The sequence below is a fragment of the Hemicordylus capensis genome, chromosome 3, assembly GCF_027244095.1.
Source record: "Hemicordylus capensis ecotype Gifberg chromosome 3, rHemCap1.1.pri, whole genome shotgun sequence".
Lineage (NCBI taxonomy): Eukaryota > Metazoa > Chordata > Lepidosauria > Squamata > Cordylidae > Hemicordylus > Hemicordylus capensis.
The window spans coordinates 313,538,678-313,558,751 of NC_069659.1; the positions used below are offsets into that span (position 1 = coordinate 313,538,678).

The 20,074-nt window shown below is 43.4% G+C and overlaps 2 protein-coding genes across 6 annotated transcripts in view; both read left to right on the plus strand.

Annotated features, from left to right (window-relative positions):
* The window catches only part of LOC128352189 (uncharacterized), a 41,675-nt gene extending 38,434 nt beyond the window's left edge, over positions 1-3,241 (plus strand). For 2 of the 4 annotated variants that reach the window (XR_008320253.1, XM_053312523.1), the window contains exon 11: positions 3,122-3,241. Coding sequence is in view for 2 of the 4 variants with exons in the window: in XM_053312523.1 (XP_053168498.1) it covers positions 3,122-3,133 (12 nt within the window). In the remaining 2 variants the exon portion in view is untranslated. Of the gene's footprint in view, positions 1-2,424; positions 3,093-3,121 lie in introns of those variants that run through there. The other 2 variants (XR_008320254.1, XM_053312522.1) reach the window with 2 other exon arrangements.
* A 4,895-nt stretch (positions 3,242-8,136) lies between these two features.
* On the plus strand, positions 8,137-14,401 carry RNF7 (ring finger protein 7). 2 transcript variants are annotated; one of them, XM_053309185.1, is made up of 3 exons: positions 8,137-8,687; positions 11,658-11,705; positions 13,891-13,947. In XM_053309185.1, exons 1-3 carry the CDS (start codon positions 8,517-8,519, stop codon positions 13,945-13,947), a joined length of 276 nt encoding a protein of 91 aa, XP_053165160.1. In that variant the 5' UTR covers positions 8,137-8,516. The 2 variants fall into 2 exon arrangements, with proteins under 2 accessions (XP_053165160.1, XP_053165159.1); XM_053309184.1 differs by having other exon boundaries at positions 8,332-8,694; positions 13,891-14,401.
* Positions 14,402-20,074: the final 5,673 nt, after the last annotated feature.

Below are 20,074 nucleotides of genomic sequence, written 5' to 3' on the forward strand. Positions count from 1 at the left end.
GGACGCCAATTGCCGGAGGCCTGGTCTACCCACCGGGAAAAGGCCGGGTAGACCGGGCCTCCAATCGCCGGAGGCCCGGTCTACCCAGCCTTTTCCCGGCGGGTAGACCAGGCCTCCGGCAATTGGCGTCCTTTGCGGTGCGCGCATGCGCGCACGCAAAGCCTTAGTAGCCTGCAGGACTTGAAAGCGAGAGGAGCTCTGTTCGGTAGCTCCTCTCTTTATTTTCAACAGCATCGGTGAGGACTCGGGCGGGCGGGCGGCTGGGAGGGAGGGAGGGCTGGCGGGCGACGGCGGCGGCAGTGGTAGTGGTAGCTTTTAGCTTAATCTGCTCGCAGCGGGGGGGGGGGGCGGGCGGGCGGCTGGTTTCCAGCACCCTGTTACTCTGTGACATACGGGCGCTGGAGGGGACAAAGAGGCGGGAGGGGTAAGCAAGCCCTCCCGCCCTTAAAGAAATACCCCCCACCCGGACCCGGACCAGCCAGGTCCGAACCGGTCCGGAGGCCATTCTAAAGAATGGCTGAACTGCTGGACCGGTTCGGACACACCCCTAATTGGCAGCCATTGTAGCTCTATCAGCAAAGGAGTAATGTGGTCTTTCCGAGATGACCCAGAGACCAACCTGGCCGCTGCATTCTGTACCAACTGCAGTTTCCAGACTACGTACAAAGGCATCCCCACATAGAGCACATTGCAGAAGTCAAGTCTGGAGGTTCGCACCATATATACCACTGTTTTGAGGTCTTTTATCTCAAGAAACAGACACAGTTGGCATATCAGCCGAAGCAGATAGAAAGCCCCTCTGGCCACCACCTCAACCTGAGATACCAGGGAGAGGTGTGAATTCAGGAGTACTCCCAGACTGCGAACCTGTTCCTTTTGGGGAAGTGTGGCCCCATCTAGAATAGGTAGATCAGAATCGTCTCTGGAGTTCTGACCCCGCACAATAAGTACTTCTCTCTTATCTGGATTTAGTCTGAGTTTATTCTCTCTCATCCAGCCCATTACTGCTTTCAGGCAGGCATTTAGGGAGGTTATGCCATCTCCTGATGATGATGATGACATGGAGAAGTAGATCTGGGTGTCATCAGCACACTGATAACATCCCACACTAAATCCCCTGATGATATCTCCCAGCGGTTTCATGTAGATGTTAAAAAGCATTGGAGACAGTATAGAGCCCTGAGGGATGCCATACATAAGCTCGGATTTTGAAAAGCAACTTTCTCCAATTGACACCATCTGGAATCTGTCTGAGAGGTAGGAGTAGAACCACTGTAAAACCGTACCTCCCACCCTCAACACCATCAGATGTTACAGGATACTATGGTTAATAGTATCGAAAGCCACCGAGAGATCCAGAAAGACCAACAGAGTCACACTTCTTCTGTCAGTTCCCAATTGGAGATCATCCATCAGGCTGACCAAGGCAGTCTCGACCCTGTAGCCCACCCAAAAGCTAGTTTGAAATGGGTCTAGATAATCAGTTTCCTCCACGACCAGCCCATAGTTGTCATGACTACTATTAACTCCTGAGCTGCCCCAGACAAGTAGGTCCCGAAATGAACACTGAAGTCCCCCAGCACCAAAAGTCTGGGAGATGCCAACACAAGTTCTGCAACCAAATCCATGAGCTCAGTAAGGGATTATGTTGGGCAGTGGGGTGATCAGTACACCAACAGAAGTCCCAATCTATCCCTAGTCCCCAGACTTAAGTACACACATTTAATATGGTCAGATACTCCACCAGGGACCCTGGTAAGGGAGATGTTGTTCTTATAAACCACAGCCACTCCACTTCCCCACCCGTGTCCCTTCAGCTGTTCCTCTACAGAATACCCTGGAGGGAAAAGCCGTGACCAGACTGGGCCACTAGCCTCCCCCAAGTCTTGGTGATACTCACCAGGTCGGCCCCTTCATCCACAATCAAATAATGGATTAGTTCGGGTTTATTCTGGACCGACCTGGCATTGCAAAGGAGCAAGGTGAGGTTCCATGGGTTGTTGGCAGTGCTCCCCGAGGTCAAAGAGCTGGCAGGACAACCAGAGAGGAAGACAGATATTAAATGTCTGACTGCCCTTCCCCTGGAACGGCCTGCTGACCTGCCTATGTTACTTCTTCTATTCCCCACCACCACCGGTATAGCTGTCCCACAGTCAACGAAGGCGTCCTGTCTCTCCATCTCCAGACAAACCCAGACACATTACAAATTAACTTCAACCCCGTCTCAGTAACAAGTGGGCAAACCAACTGTTGCAGCTCCTAAAATAACCCCAGCCCTCAATCCCACACCGAAGGCCAGGCACCAAAGGCTGGCCCCCTTTGGTGGCCGGCTTTGGTGACCGCCTACAGGTTGGCCACTGGCTGCACCACTGGAGCTCTCTCCATCTTTATAGGCTCCCAAAAACTGAGTCACCTCTCTCACAGGTTACTCCAAGCTGGGGCAGATGAAAATTAGTGCTCCCAGTTGGAAATAGTTGCCAGCACTCAGGAAGACGAAAGGGCAAAGCACAGCTACACAGACTGACCGAGCTGTCCATGCCGAGCTGGGAGGAGGTGAGTGGCTAAGGAGGCTATGAAATATCTCCAGACCAAGGTCAAGGAGACAAGCTGACACAGTCCAAGCCCCTGTATCATCTTCATCTCCCTTACACTCCCATTTAAGAGAGCATCATCTTCATTATGAGCCCCATCACCCATTTAGATCTGGATAGGTCCATCTGCAGCTGCTACCAGTTCGTCTGATAGCTACTCAGGGATGGGCCTTCTCTGTTGCTTCTCCAAGAATTTGAAATGCACTTCCTGCTGAAACAGCCTCCTCATCTCTGACAGCTTTTTAAAAAGTCCTTAAAGATGCATTTCTTCACCCAAGCTTTATAATTAGAATTGTGGTTTTAAACTGTTTAAATTTGTTTTGCTTGTTTTATGTTGTTGTAAACCACCCAGGACGTATGTTTTGGGAGGTATAAAAATATGATAGATAGATATTTTTCTCCTGTTGGATTGATGTGTTATTCTTCAGTATCCAGTTAAAATTCCAGGTAGCGTCTTCTTGTGCAATTCAGTTCAGAAACTAATCATGCTGGAATCCGCAGAAGTGTTTTGTGTTCCTTTTTTTTTGCAGAAAACCAAGTGACTACAAAGTCTGCCTTTCTGAAGAGACTGTGTTCAAGGAAATTAATTTAATACTTCAGCTTCTTCAGATGTTATATTTGTAAATACTACAAAGAATCTTTTGAACAAATTCCTTATTTGTCTTGTTTTTAATGTTTTATATCCCACGTTTTCTGCAAGTTTATAGCACACAGCAATTTACATTAACATAAACCTAAAACAAACAATATATAATCAGAACTTTCTTATGGAAGTTCAAAATAGTTTAATAGACATATTCTACAGGCTTTATTTATTAGATAAAAATATGCAACTGACTAAAAAGAATAAACACACTACTATTACTTACAGTTGGGGCTGCTTTCCTCTATAGCAAGAGTGCACAACTCAGATGCCCCAGTGGGCCAGAACCAAGCATGACTTAGTATGCTGGGGCCAAGGTCAATTTTCAGCACATGAATTATTACATTAAAGTTAATTATATTAAAAACATTAATGAAAATGAGGCAGAGGGTGTTGAAGTCAAGGGGGAAGGCGAGGGGAAGGGTGTCAGTGTGGCCTCCAGGCCAGGGGTGGAGACATCTGATCTCAAGTGGCCAGCTGCACTGAGCCACTGCTGTTCGTCAGAAGGACAGGCCAAGGGCTCTTCGTGGCTCCTGCGTAGAATGTAGGATTATTTCATGTACACATACTTGAGTTTAGATATTTTTATTTTATATTTATTTTATTTATTGTTACATTTATATACCGCCTTTTGTTAAAAGACAACCCCAAGGCGGTTTACAAAAGTTAAAACATACAATAAAAAGGCAATAAAAACATCAAGCTAAAAAATATAAAAACATATTAAAAACAGGCATAAAAACAATACAACAAGTAAAAACACACAGAAGCAGCAGTAAAAACGATTATGTAAAAGCCTGGGTAAAAAGCCAAGTTTTAACAAGCTTTCTAAAAGCTGTGATGGAGTCCGAGGAGCGAATGGCCACTGGGAGAAGCAACAGAGAAGGCCCTGTCCCGAGTGCACGACAGCCAGGCCTCTCTCATTGTCGGCACCTGGAGCAGGGCCCCCTCAGATGTCCTCGTCAAGTGGGCAGCAACCCTTGGGAGCAGGCAGTCCCTCAAATACCCCGGGCCCAAACTGTTAAGGGCTTTAAAGGTCAAAACCAGCACCTTGAATTGGACCTGGAAACGAACCGGCAGCCAGTGCAAGTCTTTCAGAATAGGGGTGATGTGCTCCCAACGGGCAGCTCCGGATAAATCCCTTGCTGCCGCATTTTGCACTAGCTGCAGTTTCCAGATATTCTTCAAGGGCAGCCCCACGTAGAGCGCGTTACAGTAATCCAGCTGCGACGTGACTAAGGCATGGGTAACCGTGGCCAGATCTGCCTTCTCGAGAAAGGGACGCAGCTGGCGCACTAGCCGAAGCTGTGCAAAGGCACCCCTGGCCACCGCCTCCACCTGAGCTTCCAAAAGCAGAGCAGGGTCCAATAGTACCCCCAAGCTGCATACTTGCTCCTTCAAGGGGAGTGCAACCCCATCCAGAACCGGTAAAATCTCCTCATCCCAATTGGCTCTCCTACTGACCAACAGTACCTCCGTCTTATCCGGATTCAATTTCAGTTTATTAGCCCACATCCAACCCATCACGGCCTCCAGCCCCTGATTCAGGACATCCACCGCCTCCCTAGGATCAGATGACAAGGAGAGGTAGAGCTGAGTGTCATCCGCATATTGCTGACAACTCAGTCCAAGTCCCCGGATGACCTCTCCTAGCAGTTTCATGTAGATGTTAAACAGCATGGGGGACAAGACCGATCCCAGCGGGACCCCACAGGCCAACGGCCACGGGGCCGAGCAGTAGTCCCCCAGCACCACCTTCTGGACCCTCCCCCCAAGAAAGGACCGGAACCACTGCAACGCAGTACCTCTGATTCCCATACTCGAGAGGCGGCCCAGAAGGATACCATGGTCGATGGTATCGAACGCCACCGAGAGGTCCAGCAGAACCAACAGGCACGCACTCCCCGTCTAGTTCCTGGCATAGGTCATCCACTAGGGCGACCAAGGCAGTCTCAGTCCCATACCCGGGGCGGAAGCCAGATTGAAAAGGGTCCAGATAATCCGTATCATCCAAGACCCTCTGCAGCTGGGACACCACCACACGCTCCATCACCTTGCCCCAAAAGGGAAGGTTAGACACAGGTCTATAGTTATCCAGGTTGGAGAGATCAAGGGAGGGCTTTTTTAATAGTGGTCTTACCACCGCCTCCTTGAGGCACGATGGCATCCTGCCCTCCCTTAATGAAGCATTAACGATCACCTCCAGCCATCTGCCTGTCCCCTCCCTGACAGCTTTTATTAGCCATGAAGGGCAAGGGTCAAGAGTGCACGAAGTCGCCCGCACGCTGCCCAGGATCTTGTCCACATCCTCAGGCCGCACCAACTGAAAAGAATCCAACACAATGGGACCAGATGGTACCAGAGGCACGTCTGCCGGAACTGCCAAAATTCTGGAGTGCAGGTCAGCATGGATGCGAACGACTTTATCTGCAAAGTGACAGGCAAACCAATCACAAAGAGCTGTAGATGACTCCTCCATTGTCTGGGGGGGGGGGGGTGTGGAGCAAGGTTTTTACCACATGAAACAGCTCTGTTTGTCTGCACTGAGCAGACGCAATGTAGGCGGAGAAAAAGCATTTCTTTGCCGCCCCCACCACCACAGAGTAGTCCCTAAAATGGGCTCTAGCCCGTGTTCAGTCGGATTCATGATGACTCTTCCTCCAGCGTTGTTCCAGCTGTCACCCAAGTTGCTTCATCGCCCTAAGCTCCGAGGAAAACCAAGGAGCAGATTGGGCTCCACCAGATAGAGTAGATACAATACGATACGATAAATCTTTATTGTCATTGTCCTGTACAGAACGAGATAGAGAATAATATGGGGAATAGAGGGTTTAACCAAAAGATTAATTGGAAAGGTGGGCTGATTTGAGTGCCTTACTACTTTATTAGGTCCTTTAGTATCATAGATTTTAAAAAACAAAACAGATTATATATGAAATTATTTGAAAGGATAGTACACTAATAATATTGAAACAGGAAACAATATGGTTTTATTTATATCCCCTCAAAATGTTAATAGCCCTGTCCCCAAGGGGCTCAGAATTCTTGTGAGTTTTTTGTTATTTAAAAACAAAACTCCATCTCAAGGGGTGGTGGTAATCTAGTAGTGAAAAGTCATAGAAAAATGGGCAAGAGATTTTGACCAGCGCTGTTGTCTTCTGTCAGCTTATGTAGTATGAGACTCAATGGCCATTCAGATCTTTAGTGAATAGTTGGGAGGGATGCAGTCCAAGTGTTGGAAATGTTTGTAGAATTAAAGGAAGGGAAGAGAAGCAGAAGGCCAAGTGTTTGTCTTCTTTCCTCTTCTGCTAGTGCTTGATGCAGTCAGAACAACTTAAACCATTATGTTGAAGTGATTTTCCAGTAGTTCTATGTAGAAACTTGAAACAGTTCAATTTGTTACTAACTTCTGTTTGCGCTGACTAGATACAGGGCCACAGAGGTTTCACGGGGCCCATGGCAAATTGTCTTTACAGCCTCTCAAACCTGGGTTGGTCCAGAGAGAGTCACTCTGCCACACAAAGGTGGGGTGGTCTAGGAATCAGCAGTGGGTCCTTTTGATGTTCTAGCACCCTTGACAACTGCTCTAGGATGCTGACCCTTGATTAAACAAAATAAATAAATGTGTTCTGCTCAGCAGAATGTTGCCTCCAAAATTATGGGTAAAGCATGATAAGAAGCCTGACTTGGAATGGATGCTTGATCTTATTTTGAGACTAAAGGGCAAGTAGCAGTCCCTGCAATATCACCTTCTGCAATCAGCCTTCCATGTACACTATGCTCCAGATCCCCCAACCCAGACAGCCAATCATGAAGGATGTTATGGCCAACTGTTATCAAAAACATCCAGGAAACTTAGCAGGATAACACCCCCACACACACCTCCATCCTCCTGCCAGCAAACCAACTACAGCAGTTTGAGTTAAAAGTTGTTTCTGAAACTAGCTTGAAATGTTCATCTCATCCAAGAGAGTGGGTTTGCATAGCAACCACTCACTCCAGCACCTGGTTTAGTCAGTACTGACTGCTGCTTGATACAATCTGCTGAGATTGCTGGTTTGAATTCCAGTTGGTATGTTTCCGGAAACACCTATATTGGACAGCAGGGATATAGGAAGACGCTGAAAGGCATCATCTCACACTGTGGCGGGAGGAGGCAATGGTAAACCCCTCCTGTATTCCACCAAAGACAACCACAGGGCTCTGTGGTCACCAGCAGTGGTCCCTCTAATTATTTTCATCTCTGTGCGGAATGAGTTTGGGTGGCAGTATCAAGGCACTGTGTACGTACATGCATTCAGAGTAAGGCCTTCCTAATTCAACCTGAGCGGGATCTAAAATTAACTGAGAAGAAATAAAAAAACTTATGAGTGTGTGCATGTGTGCACAACTTAGAGGGAACAGTGGTCACCAGGAATCGACACCAATTTGATGACACACTTTACCTTTTTACCCAGAGAAGCAACCGACCTAGAGAGCAGGAGGCTGTTGATTTGAATCCTGGCTGGTGTGTTTTCTATATTCTGGGAAACTCCTATATTGGGCAGCAGCAATATAGGAAGGTGCTGAAAGGCATCATCTCATACTGCGTGGAAGGCAGCAATGGTAAACCCCTCCTGTATTCTACCAAATAAACCACATGGCTCTGTGGTCGCCAGGAGCTGACACCGAGATGGCACCACCTTTCCTTTCCCACGCATACTACTGCAAGTTGGCTGTAAAAGGTGAAGCTGCGTGTCCTACAAGCCGGGCGTTGTGGTAAAAACATGGCGTTTCTCACCCTTTCAATGTGTGGCGGGAAAGGGTTTCTTTTTAATAATTTTTAATTCAAACAAATATCAGAGCCATTCATAGCCTCTTATACTCGTTTCGGGGGGGGGGGACGGGACCTTGACTCTTAGAAAATAAGAAGGATAAATTAGACCTTAATACTATTCTTCCAATCAAGAAAATCCATTTATTTCCCAATTTTCTCAGTTATATCATTTTATTTTGCATTTTTGTAATATAATTTGATCAAAAATACTGGGGAACGCGAAAGGTGGACCGAAAGAGCGAAGCCGGGGCCCCTCTTTCGGCGAGGCCCACCTACGTGCCTGTGGGCGTAGCGCGCGGAGTTCCGGCTCGAGTCCTAGAGAGACGCGCCATCTTGCCGGGCCTTCGCGCGTTGCCTCCGCTGGGTGGAGCCGGCGTTCCGCTCTGCGGCGACCACAGCAGCCTCTGAAGCCGGGCGGGGCGGTTGGGCTGCCTGCCGCTGCCGCCCCCTCCTCCCGCCCCCAGCCATGGCCGACGTGGAGGACGGAGACGAACCGGGCGTCTCTGCGCCTCACGCGGGTTCCTCCGGTTCCAAAGCGGGCGGTGCGGACAAGATGTTTTCGCTGAAAAAGTGGAACGCCGTGGCGATGTGGAGCTGGGACGTCGAGTGCGACACCTGCGCCATCTGCCGGGTGCAGGTTATGGGTAAGCCGAGAGGCCCAGCAAGGCCGCGCCGGGAGCAGTCAAGGCCTTGCTCTGCAGCCCCCTCACGCTGCTGCCTCTCACAGCCGGAGGAGCTTGCGGCACCGGGGGCGGGGTTGGGCTGGGCCGGGCCTCATCGCAGTCTCTCCTCCTCCTCCTCCTCTGGATATTCCTTTTTCGTCCCCAGTTTCTGGGAGCCCGAAACCGTCGTCTCGTTCGTGTTCTGTCACGCCAGTCGTTGCGGGAGGCAGCGGCATTTCTCCGCCGCGTCTCCCCTCAACCCCCCCCCCCGGGGAGGGAAGAGAAAGCTGCCTTTGTCTTCTCCTCGGCGGCTTCCAGAGGGCCTGTCGCTCGTGTGGCCTGTCCTGCATTACCTTCTGGACAATTAAATGTGTTGTCAGTAGTTTGCACTACGCACTTTTCCTACAGCGGGCGGGGGCGACTCCTCTTCTTGGGGAATATTAAATATCTGGAGAAAGGAAAGCTTCGCCGTACGGAAGAGGAGTGATATGCTCGCTGTCTGTTTCTCTCTCTGCCAGAGTCCCAGCGTTAAGAGCGATCCTTTCCCCCCAGACTGAAGGTGCCCGTGCTGACTAAAGTAGACTCTCTCCCCCACCGCGGAAAAACATCTACACGGTTCCTAGGTGTCCGCCATATCTAGAATTTGGCTACGAGGGGCCCATAAAATTAGATTAAGGGCTAGGGTAAGAGGAACCACCTGACCGGAGCAATTAATTTCGATCCTAACTGGACATCTCAATACAATGATTGGATTCTGTGTTCAGGTGCTTTTTAAGATAACAAAGAGGCTTGTCGCACTTTTAAAAACTCACACATTTATTGTAGTCTGAGGTTGCACAAGGCTCTTCATTGTTTTGGCTGCTGCAGAGCAGACTGCTCCTCTGGCAGGTACTAGGGAGCTACTTAACCATACAGGGAGCTAATAATCATCACTTCCTCCTCTTTGCAATATTTGAGGCCTCAGGATAAGTTAGGATTCTGTTCCATGGACTCAAAGTAAGGCTTGGAAATACGTATCTGTACGCAATCTGTACGCAGATTTAAAAACTGCTAGGCGAATATAAACTAATTATGGAGGATGCCTCTAAAAGCCCCTATTCATAGACACTACCAGAAAAACAACACTTTTTGTGTACACTCAAGAAAATGTTATTATATGGAAATAGATGATCAGTCAGGTGTACTTATGAACAAGTTTGTATGTGATCAGGTAAATGGATCAGCCACCCTTTGAGTGACCAAATGTCATGATTGTGCATTGTGTGACTTATGTTTATATAACTGAATGACTAGCTTCTACGGTGCATTTTTACAATTCTTCCCCAGTGCATATTTTTATCTGAAAATATCTGTGTTTTAATATAGTTGAAATAAAGATGCTGTCTGTGACTGAATAGCATTTTTATCTTTCTCATGTTATATATCTGGTTTCATTGCCCTCCTCCACCTGCTTTTTGGTTTTTCTGTAATCCAGACCTTACAATGCTCCCACAAGAGGTGAGACAAGGTGGTGGTGGTAAGGCTTTGTTTTACTCTTTGATCATAGCTTCAAATCAGCCAGTTCCCCAAATGGTTAGAATGGCCAAGCCATAAGTGGTTGGTTGCTTTCACCCACAGTTGTACTCATTATTCTGCCAGAGAAACAGAACTTTATTTTTCTCTTGTTTTAATATTACACTGGCTGGGTGACATTTATGAGTGCACATGCCATGTATGGTTTCCAAAGTATTTGTGGGATCCACCAGTAACATTCTGTCTCTATGTGAGATGTGCTGCTTGTACCCCTACAGTTAGAAATCAAGCTTTGTCTCCTCATGGCCAGTTCATGCAGGTTTTGTTGTTTTTCGTTTTAAAAAACATGTTTCTCTATGCAATCCTGTCTCTTCTTACAGATTGCATAGCAAATGTTGAGTGCTCTGGAATACATGTTTGTTCTGTTTGGCAGTTTCTAATCACAACTGCAGGGATTGAATTTATTTACTGCTGGGGCACATAGTATGTTTCTCCATGAAATCCTGTACGCACAGATCACAACGTGAAAACCGACTGTTCTTGAGGTGGTGTGGCATCAGTGGCTAAGAGACTGAACTGCAAATCAAGACTTCTCTGGTTTGTCTCTCGCCTCTGCCATGAGCTCACTATGTGGCCTTAAGCCAGCCATTCTCTCAGGCTCAATTTCCTAGCTGCAGTATAAGGAAAATAATATTTACTTGACTTAACAGAGTTGTTGTACGAATTAGAAAAAAAATAATTCATGCAAAGCACTTTGAATACTTGAAAGCTCTGTAAGGAACATAGGAAGCTGCCATCTACTGAGTCATACTATTGGTCTATCTAGCACAATATTATCTATTCTGACAGACAGTGGCTCTCCAGGGCTTCAGGCAAGAATTTTTCTCAACCCTAGATGGATATGCTGGGAATTGAACGTGGGTTCTTCTGTACACTAAGCAGATCCCTCTATTTACTTGCTAAGTTGTATTTGTGTGAAATGTCAGATGCTTTTGCTACATTGTTCCTAATAAACATTGTTTGCTTACTCTCAAAACTTCTAAGTTATACCAAGTCTTCCATAATATAGCAGCTCCCAATATAACATATAGAAATTGGTCTGCTTCAAATAACTCACTTGCCATATGTAAGCATTGTGCTGGATCAGACCAATCATCGGCTCTTCCTCTCCCTACAAATTGTGCTGCTTTAAAAACAATGTTTAGTACATGAGTAAGCTGAAAGTACCAAGATTTTTGTCATATGGCTGAGGTTTAATGAGTAGGAGATTGTGCCTTAGGATGCTATGATACATGATTTCTAGCTAGTTTAACCATATGACAAAATATGAGCACTCCATAAATGTTTTTCAGAGATTGTAGATGCTTTGGAAAATGAGTGATTAGAGCTGCATCCAGAACATCAAATTTAGTCTTGTTCTTGTTTATATCTAGATGCCTGTCTTAGATGTCAAGCTGAAAACAAACAAGAAGATTGTGTTGGTATGTTGTGATTTTGTTCTCTTGTTATTCAACCAAAGGTTTTCTCCTAGTGGGGTGCTTTTTTAAAGTTTCAAGTAAATACCTCTTATTTTTGCACATCATTAGCATTCAGTAAAGCTTCACTAATGTAAAAAGACATACTGTTGTATAAAAAACTTGGACATAGCAAATCTTGGACGTGATTAATCTTTTATGTGTGGGTATGTGGTCATGAACAACTAGTTACATAAGGTAGTACACTTTATTTGGCAATCTAATAGCTGCTACGTTCTTTGTTCTGTCTTCAGGCATTTCTTTTAAAAGATGGTTGGTTGAAACAAGAACAGGATGTTTGTATAACCAAAAAGCATTGCTTGTTTTCATAATTTATTTTCATTGGTTGAGATTCTTCAGGATTCAAGGATCTTACTTTTTATTATTAATATGGTTTTTTGTATTAAGATATACCAAAGAGCTGATATTTTCAGCTCTTTGATAATATCTTTGGTAATGGTGTAAATAATTTAGTATAGTTTATTATATGGTTTAAAACTTCGGACATGATTCCTTAAGCTTTTAAAGTCCTGTTGATTTAAATAAAAAGATAAGTGCAAGCTTAAATCTCTTCCATTGAAATAAGTGCCTGACATCCTGACTAAATTACTCAATAGTACTACTCTGGAGTTGCTTTATAGCACTACTAAATTCCAATAGAATTTCCTCTGGTAAACTTAGTCAAGATATCAACCACTGTTACTTAAGGGTATGTTTTGTATTTTTGGTTTTCTGTGTGTATGCTTAATTTGTTAGTATATTGTACCACACTGGAAAAATGAATCTCCAGCTTTGTTTGGATTTTTGAAATATTGTAGATAATACAATATAAATGCACTTACACATTTAGGAGCAGATCAGTGTCAACTGATAAAATAATCACATTAACCATATCTCAGTAATAGTGGTAAAATGTGAAGAACTTCAAAACTGATGCTGGGTTGACATCTTCTTCATATAGAATTCACAATGCTGATATTGTAATACAACAGAAAATGTATACTTGTCCACTTCTCGAGCATATATAGTGTAGGGGCTCAGCACATTAAGGATGTGCATATGGTTAGTTGCCTTCAAATATTAGGGCCCTTATGTGGAATGCTGCCACCTGGAAGAATTTTTGGTGGTCTTCATGCAGACCATAGAAGTTGAATTGACTATGAGAGGAAAACCTGTGAGAATACAGTGTTTGGGTGAAAAATGCTCTAAGCTTAAAACATTAACCTTCAGTGTACAGTACTATAAAGCTTTCAAGGTAGTTTGAATGAGCTACTGTACTTTGGTGTACCCAAGGACTCACTACTATTACTACTACAATGAATATTTTTATATACTGCTTTTCAACAAATGTTTTCAGAGTTGTTTACACAGAAAAATAATAGATAAATATAACTCCCTGTCCCCAAAGGGCTCACAATCTAAAAAGAAACATAAGGTAGGGAGACACCAGTAATAACCACTAGATGCTGTTTTGTGGTTGTATAGGGCCAGTTGCTCTCCCCATGCTAAACAGAAGAGAATCGTCACTTTTTAAAGCTGCCTCTTTGCTCATTTAGCAGAACTCACATGTGTCTGATGGAGGGTTTTCTGTTTTTTAAACTACTTTTGAACCATAGATATCTCCCACTCACTCACTTCAGTGTCACATCACAAGCTTTTAAAAATTACAAACGTGGCTTGCTGGATGACTAGACCTGTTTAAGTGCTATAAAAATTGGGAATGCTAAACTCTCATACAGCATCCCTGAGAGTGCAGTAGCAAGCTCAACACTTGCTGTCTATGGTTACAGTGTTTTGTTTCTGCAAACAGATACTGTAACCATGGACAGCTGGGGGTAGGATTTCAGAGCACACTAGTGCAGAGGTGAGGCATGCACACTCCTGGGGACATGCATGCAAGTGCAACATTCCCAGTTTTCATAGCTCCTGAACAGGACTATGGAGGTGCTCAGGAAAAAAGCCCAAAGTTTTCTTGATATGCAGAACTAGTAGCACATTGCTGGCCATAGTTGTTGGCTATAAAATGTGCATACTATCTTTTTATAGCAATACCTAAGGAGCACAGAGAAGAATTTTAATATTTATTTTGAATGCCATATCTATTGCAAACCAATTTTTAACTAGTTTTTCTCCCTTTTTTTCTTTCTTTCAGTGGTCTGGGGAGAATGTAATCATTCCTTCCACAATTGCTGCATGTCACTGTGGGTGAAACAGAACAACCGTTGCCCCCTCTGCCAGCAGGACTGGGTGGTTCAGAGAATAGGCAAATAAAAGTTTGCACTGGCAGTTCTCCATTGAGCTTGGAACACTAGCTAACTGTTGCCATATTCTCCAGCGATAGAGGGGAGCATTCACCATGTGGCAGAACCAGTTTTATTTATTTAGGCCTGCAGAGCCTTACGAACTTGGATTTCACTTATTTGTGTTCATTTGCTGGACTCTTGGATCCATCTTCAGAACTGTTCATTAGGGACATATGTGCACGATATTGAAGGAAATATCTAAATGTTTGGTGTGAACTCTGCAAATGTGTCTAAGAATGCTTTGAGATGTATGACACCCATGGTTACCTATGCTCAAAGCTATTCCAGCTAGAAATACCACTATTTATCCCCAAACTGAGGAATTTAACTGAAATAAAGTTGCTGACGTGCATTGTTTTACTTTTTGTGTTCCTTCATTCAGATAAAAGCTTTCCGTTAGAGGTTTTTAAAAAGTATATGTTTCTATGGTACTTTTAAGGATAAATGGAATTTACTGACGTTTTGGAAAACATGTAAGTTGCTTCCTCAAATTCGTGTATTAGATCTTTTACCTTATTTATTTTATTATCTATTTCATTTATATACTGCCCATCCCTGAACGACAGGGTGGTTTACATCAAAAATTCAAACCATTTAAAATTTAACTTGAAACCTAAAATAAATAGTTAAAATATTAACATAAGTCTCATTTTAAAAACCAATTAAACATTAAAATATTAAGTGCCCAGGTTGTTTGTTTCTATAAAACAACATAATTGAAAATTAATCAATTAAAAAATGCATTCATGAGGGTCACAAAGGAAAAGGAAAGCAATTTATCACCTTTGCTATGTGCTATATTTGTTAAATAGCTTTTAAGACATATGCAAGTGTTCAAATAAGCTTGCCTGCAAGCAGAAAATGCTTGTGCATGGCATTGGGGGGCTTCCCCTTCTAGCTGCATCCCCCAAGGGATAGTAGGAAAAATTGTAGAGGAAGGAGAGGTAGAAATATCTAGTGCATTTCTCACATACTCATTTGGATCAAAGCCATGATATTGGTTGATAATTAACAATTTACCTTCTCTCATGTTTAGCACCAAAGCTAAAATTAGGGACAAAGCTGAAAACAATGTGAATATATTGGTAAGTACCATAGTGCTTTTATATGAGCACCAGAATAAGGAGTCAAAGCAATGATCTGTGTAGCTCAGTATTTTCTCCAAGTGACCAACCAGATTATTTTTTTAAAGATCTTACTCTCCTATCCTAATTCTTGTACAGGGCATACTCCAGAAAATGCTATGAATTTTAACACATTTCAACAAGACTTAAATGTATATACTGTTTACTGAGTTGTGCTTACAACCTTAAAAAATTATTTAAAATATTTCTATTGCTTCTTCACTTGCCTCAGTGAAACCTTTCACTATGTAAGCCAGGGCTACACAACCTTGGCCATCCTGCAGATGTTGAACTAAAGCTCCCATAATCCCTGACCATTGGCCACTATGCTGGAGATGATGGAGGTTGTAGTCCAAAAACAGCTGGAGGGCCAAAGTTTTGCAGCCTGGAAATAAACAAATCAATACTGAAGGTGTGATAAGAGATACATGATTAATAGTCTAACAATGAATAATGGGATCTCTCTTTATTTTAAGAACCATAAGAGGCTTTTTTTTTCTTTTTTCTTTGGTAGAAAAAAGGATAATCCAAACTGCAATCTAGCAAAACATTGGGTAAGATCACAGCATGTTTTGCTGTATCAAAGGTTTTTGGATATTGTATTCAGGGTAGTTGTAGTAAAAATGAGATTATAACAAGCTATTTTTCTATAAGAGTTGCTGCTGCAAACTGGGTAGGTGGCGTCGCATCTGTTAACTGAGAGCTAATTTCACATGGTGTGAGCTAAACTCATAATAATCATCATAGGGCCGGCCTTACCTTTAGGTGAACATTGGCCTCTTTCTTGAGCAGATTTCATACTATGGAAAGTCCAGTTTTGCCAACCACCAGTTCCCAAGTGAGTGCATGCGCCTGACACAACTCACTAAATCCCACCTTTCATCTCATCCAAACTCACTAGTGTTGGGTTGTCAAGCAGCATTACCCTTCCCCACTCAACATCTATCACCCAACTTCAAATCTTGGTTACAGATGTTGAGTGAAAGAGCAAAGTGCTGCTTGGCAGCCCAGCTACAGAGAAGCATGGGCTCAGAAGGCAGGGAACTAGTGGTTTTAAAATGTGCTAAGGTTTTCATTTTTAATCTGTTTTATTATGTTGTAAACCTCAGAGATGGAAGTTTGGGGTGGTCTACAAGTTTAATAAATAAAATAAAATAAATAGTGGCTTGTGCCAGGAGTGTGCACTTGCTGAGAAACAGATTTGCTGCTGATACATGTGAAGCTGCCCTGTGCTAGTAGGTAGGAGGGACCTCTATTTCTCATGGTCCTCTATTACATTAACACTTTCTTCTTAGATGTAGCACAGGCCCTGATGCTACAGAGAAGCATGGAAGAGCCAGGGAAGCGGTTGCAATTAGAGAAAAAAATAAATGCATCTGAGCCAGTGGGATTCGTTGGATTTATCCCTTTGGGGATGGATAAATATCGTGCATGGCTAATACGGATGTGCGAACCGGTTCGAATTCGAACTGAACCAGCCATCAGGTTTGAGCTGCAGGTTTGAATTCGAACCAAACTGGGGAGTTCGATTCGAACCAGTTTGAACCTCCAGAAGTGGGGGTGGTGGTAGCTGGCACCCATGGGTATCTACCACCCAAAGCAATCAGACACTTGTACGATTTTTTAATGAATTTTTTGGGGAAAAAATTCTCATAGGGAATAATGGGACTCAAACCAGCTCGTGTTTCCCAACCTTAGTGAGATCATTTTGGCCTGTGGTGTTTCATTCCCGCCTTTGTATTTGTTTGTTTTTAATTAGCATGTACTGTGATAGAGTTGAGGTTGTTTTTATGCCAAATTCCACTGAATATGAAATTGAAACTGACTAGTACATGTTCAACGTCATTTTTCTGGGTACAAAAATGTCGCTCGGACACCATTCTGTTTGATTGTTGAACTGCTAAAAAGAAATTCTTAGAAGGGTTGATATTTTTCTTTGCAGCTGTTGTCATCCTTAAGGCAATCTCTCACATTTCTTATTTCTTTGACTGACTTCAGGGTTCATTTTACTCTTGCATAAGATTCACAAAGTACAAATTTTATTTGGGCAAGGGATAGATAGATGAAATATTTCATAACACCTTTCTGAATCAGGCCCAAGGCTAATCTAGTCCAGCATTCTGTTTCCCACAGTGCTCACCAAATGCCTCTGGGAAGCCCATAGGCAAGAGGTAAAGGCATGCCTTTTCTCCTGTGGTTGATGCCCTGCAATTAGTATTCAGATTTATCCTGATCCTGGAGGTACCCTATAGTCATCAAGACTAGTAGTCATTGATAGACCTGTCTCCCATTAATTTGTCTAAGCCCCATCTAAGTTGGTGGCCATCACCACATCCGTTGGCAGAAAATTCCATCAATTAATTATGCACTGTGTGAAAACATACTTCCTTTTGTCAGTCCTTAATTTCCTGGCAGTCAGCTTCATGGGATAACCCCTTATTCTGGTGCTGTGAGAGAGGGAGAAAAAATTCTCTGTCCACTCACTCCACACCATGCATAATTTTATATATCTCTTAGTCTAAGCTATGATTAGCTTACTAAATCACAAATTATAGTAGAAGTGGAATTCAATTTCCCGCGTTTAAAGGTTTATCACACTGTCTTCTAACTCAAGCAACAGAATGGAGAAAAAGGGACTAGTCACTTTCCTGGTTGGAAGTATCTCTTCTAGCTTATGTCCCCATGGCACTCACTTATTAAAATTACACTATTAATTTTACACCTGCTTTAATTAATTAATTAATTAATTAATTAAATTAATTACACCTGCTGTAGAAGTGGGCCGGATCAAATGGAAGAAGTTAGCTAGACAGTGTGAGTTTTGCACTTCTTTGTACCAAAAGGTTTTAATTTGGGGTGATCAAAGACTTTAAAAAGGATTTGTCTGCAATGCTATGGGAGATGGGAGCTGAAATGCCTGCTGGATTATTACCTGTTCATCATCCCGGATTACCTGCACCTTTTGAGTAATTTAAAGTGACATTCAGACCAGTGTTGTCCTCTCTGGTCTTATATTCAAATATGGCATTTCTAAACGCAGTGTTCTGCCCAATGGAGAATCACCACTATAGCAATGTAGAGCAACTCCTGCCTGTAGGCTTTCAGCGGCATCTGGTGGGCCACTGTGTGAAACAGGATGCTGGACTAGATGGGCCTCCGGCCTGATCCAGCAGGGCTATTCTTATGTTCTAATGATGCAATCATTAGCAGTGACTGAGCTTCTGTGAGCTAGCTAGCAGCGTCGAAAAGGTTTGGGAATATATGGAGTGGGCAAGTGTGCCCTACTCTTGGATCAGCAGGGCACTGTGCTATATGCAAGTGGTTAAATATTTGAAACCTTCAGGTTTCAATTTACTGAAAATGGCTAAAGGGGCATATTTTTTCTGTTGTAAGCACCTTACACACAATCCATGAAAGCATTGATTAGTATACAGCCTAAGCAATGGCAGAACTTAACTGCCTTTAACCTAAATGTGTGCCATTAATTGTAAGTTAAAGTTGCTTCAAGTTAACTTGCTGCATAAATATATCTCTGATCTCTTCGTGCCTTGAAAATGGTACATAATACAGTCCTCTCCCCATTTGAAGTAGTATGAACAATGCCCAGTCAAGATGTATATAATACAACAGATATTTAGAATGCTGCTTTTCAACAAAAGTTCCCAAAGCTGTTTACATAGATATAAAATAAATAAACTGGCTCCCTATCCCCAAAGAGCTCACAATAAAAAAACGCCAGCAACCACCACTGGAAGGATGCTGCGCTGGGGATGGATAAGGCTAGTTGCTCTCCCCCTGCTAAATAAAGAGAATCACCACTTTAAAAAGGTGCCTCTTTGCTCAGTTAGTAGGGGACAGAATGAATTGGCAATACAGTAAAAGGCTATTGCTTCATTCTGGAATGACATTGCATGATATGTCATTAATCTTGCCCTAAATGCCCCATATATGTTCATATTTTAACATGTGAGCATTTATATCTCAAGGAGTTCTCTGGCTGCCAAGAGATGAGAATTAACAAAGTGGAAACCTCACCATACTTCAGTTATTCAGTAATGGCTGTTGCAATTTGCTTTCTTATCGGTCAAAAAATGTCTTTTAATCACATGAGACAAATTTGGTAACAAAATCAACAAATTTGGCCCTCTTTTACAAAGGGTTTTGGAAGCGAGTGATGTTTGGCTTTTGTAGTCACTTGCTTAATTCTATGGTAAATTTGTTGGGATTTTTTTGACAAAAGTTTATCTCCCCGCCACACACACCCTGCATAAATGAGGATCCTGATGCATTTATCCTAAGGGTGGATGTGTCATCAGTGGCTGGAATGAAAAAATAATAACTGGGACAGACAGCCTCGAAACTGCTCTGGTACCAGGTGTTAAGCTCAGAACACATCTATACATAGCCAAAATTCAGACATCAGTGCCAAACCATGACTAAGGATGCTTAATGGTGGTTTGCTGTCCAAGGAAAACCCTGGGCTGTGATTGACTGGCAGAACAGAATTGGAAATAATGATTTGAAGTGGGTTTGCAAATCATGGTTTGTGTTTCCAGTGGTTTAGTGTGATGTCTGATTTGGCAAACAATAATCATGGCCCTTGTTCCATCTATGGGGGCTGATACATTATGGAGTTTGGCATGCTGAGCAGACAAGCAGCACTAACCCCTTTGTTTGCCTATATGGTTGGGAGTGCAAACTCTTGATTGGGTTCTAAACTATGCTTAATGGAAGTCATGGACATTTGAATTGAATCAGTGACCAGTTTGTAGTAGTATTAGTCAATTTATTCTTTGCAATATCATCCACTGTCGCTTAGCACAAAGTGGCTGGCATATTGTGCAATGTTCTGTCTGCCTTTTAATGAAATGTGTGCACAGTTGCACAGGAATGCTCTGTGCAAATGCAT

Excerpts from the sequence above, each read along its gene's own strand:
- RNF7 (XM_053309184.1), top strand. The coding sequence starts at position 8,517 with ATGGCCGACGTGGAGGACGGAGACGAACCGGGCGTCTCTGCGCCTCAC. Across the intron at positions 8,695-11,657 it reads CTGCCGGGTGCAGGTTATGG|ATGCCTGTCTTAGATGTCAA; the intron begins GTAAGCCGAGAG and ends GTTTATATCTAG. Across the intron at positions 11,706-13,890 it reads CAAACAAGAAGATTGTGTTG|TGGTCTGGGGAGAATGTAAT; the intron begins GTATGTTGTGAT and ends TCTTTCTTTCAG.